At 42.3% G+C, this 8076-nt stretch overlaps 1 protein-coding gene across 1 annotated transcript; it reads left to right on the top strand.

The window, feature by feature from the left end:
• The first annotated feature begins 6812 nt into the window (after positions 1–6812).
• On the top strand, positions 6813–7845 carry LOC131614004 (non-seed lectin-like). Its single transcript, XM_058885637.1, has one exon. It carries the CDS (start codon positions 6862–6864, stop codon positions 7672–7674), a length of 813 nt encoding a protein of 270 aa, XP_058741620.1. The 5' UTR covers positions 6813–6861; the 3' UTR covers positions 7675–7845.
• Positions 7846–8076: the final 231 nt, after the last annotated feature.

Genomic DNA, 8076 nt, shown 5'->3' on the forward strand with positions numbered 1-8076 from the left:
AAATATTAATGTCATTTTTGGGAAAAAAAATTAAAATAACCATGTTTGATAAAAAATATACAAGAAAAACCATGTTTTCAGGTAAATTACCAAACTGTCTAGGTTTGGGACTGACTAGAAGTGAATGCGCCAGACCATTTGGCGCATATATACACAACTAGCCAATCCATTTGGCGTAAACCCTAAAAAAATTAGGGCAAATGGGAGTAGCCAATCCAATTGGCGCATGCACTCCTATAACAACACATAGGCGCCATTTCATTTGGCTACTATGTGTTGTGTCTTTTTTTTTAAAAATTTTACTTGTTTCCGGTATTTTCGCACACCGGTTCGGGTATATATCTGATAAATCGATTCTGGAAAGGGTCTGAAAAATATATTTTGGAAAAACAGAAGAATATGTCTGAATAATGTTTGCCTTGGCAATTTCGGTTATTCACTAAAGCACAATTTATTGATGAAAAACGGAGGCAAGGTTACAAGAGGCGGTAAGCGAAACTGATACGTTGCATTAAAAAAAAAATACAGATTATACTAAACTTGCGACGTTGTCGAGCCACGATTAGGGCATCTTTTGATATTGTGCCCCACCTGACGGCAAATGCTGCATTTTCGTTCCATTTTGTCGCGGACGTCCATTTCGGTTCTAATCCGTGTACTATTGGGACGCCCTTTTTTCTTTCGCCGCATTGCGTCGTTGTGCCAAACTACCTCTCCTTCATACTCAGGCCAGTAATCCTCCTTGGCCACCACAGGAAACGCAACACTGTAAACTCTGAGCAATGTCTGAGTCTTGTAAATCGGAGACAGTAGTGATATAGCGTCGCGGTGGGCATACGCACATGCAGCTATGACGTGTGAGCAAGGCATACGAAAAGCTTGAAACCTTCCACAGTCGCACCAATCTTTGTCAAGAAGAACCCTATATTGTTGCATTGGCAGTCCCTCATTGTGGTCAATTGTCTCGCGCACACTGAACGTGCGATTGAATCGGTCGAAAGAAGTCACCTGATGAGTGTTCGCTTTTGCCGATTGCTGTTGCATAAATTTCATGCAACTATCGCTTAATAGTTGACCAGCTTGCCTAACATCACCCCATCTCCTGCCTCTTGTTGAGAAGAGTGAAGCCATCCTAAAGTATGTGGCCTCCACAAGTGCTGTGATTGGAAGGTTACGGATGCCTTTGAAAACGCCATTCATGGATTCCACAAGATTAGTTGTCATATGGCCCCATCGCACGCCATTGTCGTATGCCCTTGTCCATTTGTCCCTGGAAAGATTATCTACCCAAGTACCTGCCTCTGGATTTGTCATTACAATCTCACTCCTATAATGCTGGAACGTGGGTTGGGTCAATGCATAACCAGCATTGACTAGGGCCTTTCTTAGATGTCTGTCCTTGATCTCTCGCATGAAGTTTTGGGCGATGTGGCGAATACAATAGACGTGTTTTGAAGGGGGGTCATGCCATCCGTTCGCTGGATTATTGTAAGCACTCTCTATGGAAGCGTGCCTATCAGAGATTAAACATATGTCAGGCTGGGGAGCAACATGTTCTCGGAGGTTCCTTAGAAAGAAACTCCAAGCCCCCGCAGTTTCACCTTCGACGATAGCAAACGCCACTGGAAATATGTTGCTGTTCCCGTCTTGTGCAACCGCCATGAGCATTGTTCCTTTGTATTTGCCGTATAACCATGTCCCATCAATTTGAAGTATGGGTTTACAGTGTGCAAAACCTCGGACGCAAGGTTTGAACGCCCAAAAAAGCCGATGGAATATTCCGTTTCCTTGGACAGGGTTTCCATCCGGTGCATGCGCGGGCAGTGTCTCTAGAATAGTAACAGTGCCAGGTGCGTAACTGTGTAGCGCATTGAGGTATCGGGGAAGAATTTTGTATGACTCCTCCCAGTTGCCGTAGACTGTCTCAATTGCCTTTGTTTTTGCAACCCACGCCTTTCTGTAAGATGGAGTGTAGTTGAAGGTTGTAACGATGTGTGATATTATATTTTTAACCTTCAGAGACGGATCAGAGCTTACGAGAGGCAAGATCTCCTGACATATAAGATCGGCACTGAGTTTTGTATGATCCTGGGAATTGTTAGGGTTGACACATGTGTGTTTCTGCGTAATCGACCCTATTTTCCATGCATTACTTCTCTTCCTATAAGAGGCCAACAGTCTGAACCCACACTCTGGATTTTTACAAGTGATTACATACCGTTCCAGGTTTGAACGGTCTACTTCAAAATCAACGTTGTTCGCCATGTGCCATTTTTTTATTCTTCTCAGACATGCCTCCTTAGAAGGAAACTTGTCTCCTTCCTTTAATTCTTCGTCATTTTGTATGTAGGGTGTGAAGAAGATGTCTGATGATGGTTCGTCACCTTGGAGGTTCAAGTTACTCATATGTGCTGGAGGTGCGTACGCATGAGCTGGAGGCACCAACGTTTGCTGCTCGTCGTCGGATTCCTCGTTGACCATGTCGTCAAATTCAGTTTCCAGATCGTCTTCTTCCTCGTCAATGACGTCAACCTCGTCTTGCTCGTTGACTGGTGGGTCAATAACTTGTGACTGGACAACATTAGTTTCTTGTGTCTCAACCTGAAGAGTAACGTACAGCTCGATGGAATCCAACCCAGAGTATTCGTGGGTGGTAAACATATCTTGCAAGTCTTCGTCATTGGCAATTTCCATCTCGTAAAACTTGACGGTGTTGTCTTCATTGAAATTGGGACATTGGTAAAAAACGCTTGCAATAGGACCCATTGCAATCTTAGAGTATAGTCGCTGAATGAAGTGCGAAAATGTTGCTCTTTTGCTCAACAACAATGGTACAACCTGAGTGTTTCTCATCACAAAACCGGCTATCTCATGAGAGTAGGTCTCACCGTTCAGATGGGCATGCACAAGGTACTGGGTTGATGAAGTCATTTTGACTGGGAAAGTGTTTGAATGTTCCAAAACAACACCTGCATAGGAGGTTTGACGGCAGAGAAAATGACGTATCCAGTCCTTCGACGATAGTCCGGTTGATAGTCGAAACGCCTTACAGGGGGTGGAGGCTCTGTAGTCCGGTGCGAGCTATCTGGCCTTATTCGGGATCTCATTTTTTGCTTGTGTGTACTAATGCACACAGTAAACCCTAATTTATAGAGGGTCTGAAGTCTTGCCTTAGGTCTGGATCACAATTAGGGTTTCGTATACAAGGCATACACGTAAACCCTAATTATGAAAAAAAAAATAGGGCCTTCTAATGCGCCAAATGGAATGGCGCATTAGTTAAAAAATTCAACTGCAAGTCGCCAAATGGTTTGGCGCATAAGAAGGAATTTTAGGAGAATAAGCCAAATCATTTGGCGCATATGTATTATGTGTGGACCCCCAGGGACCCACCTGGTCCCACATGGTCCCACCTGCATGTTCTGAAACGATTCCAGGAGTTACTGTAAACCAGCATGGAGTTACTGTTAACAAGCATGCGACTGCAAAAATTTCTGATAAGATTCCTGATCAGCTTCCTGCCAGGATTCCTCCTACTCCTGCATGCATGCTACTCGAGCTGTCACCTAGACATGAGCTGCATGCATCCCACCATGCCTTGTCACCGATAGTTTGACTGCATGCATGCCAACACATCCTGCAGAAGAAACACCAAACACTTATGGCTGTGTTGACATGTCAAGCATGCATGATGTTACCGTTTTTTTCCTCATCAATATATAAAGCACTTGGGATTCTGGAGATACATCACCATTATCACTCATCTACTCTTAGAACAATCCTTTTGCAATCAGCTTACGAATTTTCAGCCTTCAACCATGTCTCTCCTAACCATGGGCGAAACACACAGAGGAACCCCCCAGAACATCGCAACCTTCGTAAGTGTATCAGTATTACTTTAAAATCATGCAACTGTCCCTGATAAACTAACTGATTTTTTTGGGCATGCTTACTCTTTTCAGAACGTTCAACGTTTTCGCACTCGTAGTAAACATACCATCGCTCCGGACGACCGCATTATACCATACCTGAACATTGCTGGTTTCGGTCCGATTAGCAGGATCGCCGAGTCTTCTATTGACCACAAGTTTGTTCTTGCTTTGCTAGAACGCTGGAGGCCCGAGACACACACCTTCCATCTTCCAACAGGGGAGTGCACCATCACCCTTGAAGATGTTCATATGCTACTCGGCCTTCCTGTTGATGGTAAGGCAATTAATGGTTGTGTTATGCAGGCGAATAGCTTATGCCAAGAGGCAATTGGAATAGACTTGATAGAAGGAGCCGTTGGTGCTAGGGGGCAAGGTGTTAACCTCAAGAGGTTAAAGGAGCATTATAAAAATTTTCACTTGAATGATGCGTCTCCCCAAGAGACCATACTGCAGAAAACCAGGTGTTATGTATTGTTGCTTATTGGAAACGTTTTGTTCCCGGATAGCACGGGTAACACGGTTAACTTTATGTATCTTCGTTTGCTAATGGATTTTAGTAGAGTAGGTCTGTACAGCTGGGGGTCTGCGGTACTGGCTACCTTGTACCAGTCACTATGCAAAAACGCGGTTGCTGAGTCCTGCACATTCTATGGATGCGCCCTGTTGGTGCAGGTGTGGGGGTGGTGGAGGATGCCCATACTGGCCCCGGTTAACAATGGAAGTTGGGACTTTCCGTATGCCTTGAGGTAATTTTTTACTATACCATTTTCTCCTTACACATTCTACTCCATTCTAACTAAATCATTATTTTTTTGTTGTAGATATTGTGTGAAAAAAATGGACTTCACACGTAATCCGCGGTCAAATATCACAATGTACCGCTCGCTAATTGATCACCTTGGACCCCATCAAGTATTATCTCTAATTCTTTTCTTCTTTTTTATAAGTATTTTCCTTAAAAAAAATTTCCCGAAGTAATGTATAAATCTCATGCATCCAGTTCATATGGCGACCGTATCTCGAGTGTGAGTATGAGCCTAGAGCTCAGGATGCAGAAATCTGGACGACAAAATGCTGCTTAATCCGGTACAACATAATAGGAATGCATCAAAGTGACCGGGTGATGCTTCAATTTGGGATGCGTCAACGGATACCCGACCCTCCTGTTGACTTGGGAGTGTGGCACCTAAAAAGAGTGAACCATCAATGGACACACCAAAACTGGAAGGATTTTGCACCCGATCATCGCCAGATGTGGAAGAACCGTCGCCATTATGTCCTAAACTTCCCCGTTAGTGACCATGAAATGAAACCTTCTCCTGAGTACATGAGTTGGTATCGTACAGCCACAACCCCTAACCTGTTTCTTGCAGCTCCATTCTATTTGAATGATCCCCGTGCACAGAACTACATCTTGCCACAACAACAACAACCGGAAGAAGAACCACAACAACAACAAGAACAACAACAACTCCGGCAACAACAACGACTTCAGCAGCGACAACAACAAAGCCTGCAACACCGCCAACAACAACTCCTACAACAGCAACGACAACAACAACTCCAGGAACAACAACAAATCCAGCAACAACAACAAAATATTTTCAGTACTCCATCCCGTTCCGCACGCAACATCCGCCAATCAAATATGTTCCAATCCCAATCTCAACCATTACAAGGGTATGAAGACCACCATCCTTCCTCGGACCAATATCAGACCCACTCACAACCATTCGGATTTACAACATTTGCTGGGTCCTCAAGGGGATTCGGCCAAAACCTAACTCCCGGTTCATCTAGCCTTCATCTTAGTCCCGACGATGGTCCTCATGGTGAATCCTCTTACCGTGGCGCCCCCTCCGGCTACGCAACACCTACAAACCAATTCGGCTTTAACCAAGGTAGTTCTAGTGCTGCGGGATGCTATGCGCCGGAGGTCTTTTCCCACCCCACTCCACCACCACGAATAAACACATTTGAGGGAATGGGTAGCCGACTTTACAACAGCGGTTTTCCGGATAATTATGGGGGCGTCGACGAATTCATAGACAGCGATCCACGCGACATCCCAGTACCAGCCCCCGTGACACAAACCCAACAAGAAGCACAAAGGGGCAGGGGTAGGGGTAGAGCTAGGGAAAGAGGCGGTGTCAATATTCGCGGCGGAATCAACGATCGCGGTAAACGTGTCATTACAAGACCAGGTTGCGGAACGGATGGCTATCTTGGTGATGGACGTCATTGATCATGTTGTTGTATTTTTCATTAATCTTTGGTATCGTTTCTGAAATTAATTGTAACCGATGTTTAGTTTTTAAATTATATTGTAATCGATGTTTAGTTCTTAAATTATATTGTAATCGATGTTACAATTTTGATTTTCGTTTTCTGCATTACATTTATAAGGCGAAAAAAATATTTTACAAATTTATTTCTGTAAATATCATAACAAATAAAATAAAATAAAAAATTTAAGTTTAATATATTCAACTAAAATGAATTAAAAAAAAATGAAAAAAAAAAATGAAAAAAAAAAAGCCCTAGAACTAAGGCGCCAAATGGTTTGGCTTCTAGGGCAAAAACCCTAGACTTATGCGCCATTCCATTTGGCGCAAACATATTGGATTTTAGGGCATGCCAATTCATTTGGCGCATGCACCCAAAATTTACACTTATACGCCATTTCATTTGGCGCATTCAGTATTCTGATATCCCAAACCTAGACACTTTGGTAAATACCCCGAAAACATGGTTTTTTTCGTATTTTTTTTATCAAACCTGGTTATTTAAATTTTTTTTTCCATTTTTGGAGGTTGGTATATTCTTAATTATATGTGAGAGAAAAAGTAAACCCTGGTGCATATAAATATATGAGAAACCAAGGATCCTCTCACTCATAACTTGCTATCAAAATTTCACAGTACGTACAATGGCTTTTTATCGCACAAACCTTCCCACTTGTTTGTTAGCCCTTGTTTCAGTCATCTTTATTATGTTAGCCACAAATATAAACTCAGTTCAAGCACTGTCTTTCAGTTTCACCAAATTCTACCCTGGAAATTCTGCCATCACCCTCCAAGGCGATGCCCAGATTTTATCCAATGGTGTCTTGGCACTGACCAACAGTACACCACTTCCTCCATCTATAACTCTTCCAACTACCGGTCGTACCTTATATACAACACCTTTAACCCTTTGGGACAGTGTTACTGGCAATGTTGCCAGCTTTGTCACTTCCTTTTCTTTCGCCATAGCGACCGCGGAAGGACGTGCCGCAACCGATGGACTGGTCTTTTTCATTGCACCACAAGACACTGTGATTCCCGACAACTCAGACAGTTTATATCTTGGAGTAGTTGATAGTAAAACTTCAATCAACCGGTTTGTTGGTGTCGAGTTTGACCTTTATGCCAATTCTTTTGATCCCTATAAGAGACATATCGGAATCGACATCAACTCCTTAATTTCCACCAAGACAGTGAGATGGAACTGGGTGAGTGGTTCATTGACTAAAGCAACTATAATCTATGACTCTCCTTCTAACGCATTGACTGTAGTTGTCACTTATGCAAATGGTAAAATTTCTACCATTTCACAAGCGGTTGATTTGAAAGCTGTGCTTCCCAACATTGTTAGGATTGGTTTTTCTGCTACTTCAATAAATGGTGCAGCACACAACATCCATTCATGGTCATTTACATCAAACTTGGTAACAACAACAAGCAGTGTCTCAGACATATGAATAATGTTGTTGCAAGTTATGCTTATTAGCAGCTTGTAATAACTATCTACTATTTCTAAATAAAAACCCTGCTTACTAGCTAGCAGCTTGTGTGATTTTCTTTATTTTAAGCAGTATGTGTGACCTCTATGTACGTGTTTTCTTTTAAAATAAAGACCATGTTTCTATTAATGTTTCTTAATCTACCTTCTCCATTTTCTTTTGTCTTAATTAAGCAACTTGTCATCACTATCAAGGATCCAGGACCTTGAGTACTCAAGCTGGTAAATTAAGTTATATTACAGTTTTTATTTAATTAAATCAATTGACAAAAGATTTTTCAACAATAAAAGATCCTTACAAGTCAAGTTTACATAAAATTTATTTTTAAAAATATATTTACATATTAACTTGAGCAAGCTG

This window comes from Vicia villosa, linkage group LG1 (genome assembly GCF_029867415.1).
Source record: "Vicia villosa cultivar HV-30 ecotype Madison, WI linkage group LG1, Vvil1.0, whole genome shotgun sequence".
In the NCBI taxonomy this organism is placed as follows: domain Eukaryota; kingdom Viridiplantae; phylum Streptophyta; class Magnoliopsida; order Fabales; family Fabaceae; genus Vicia; species Vicia villosa.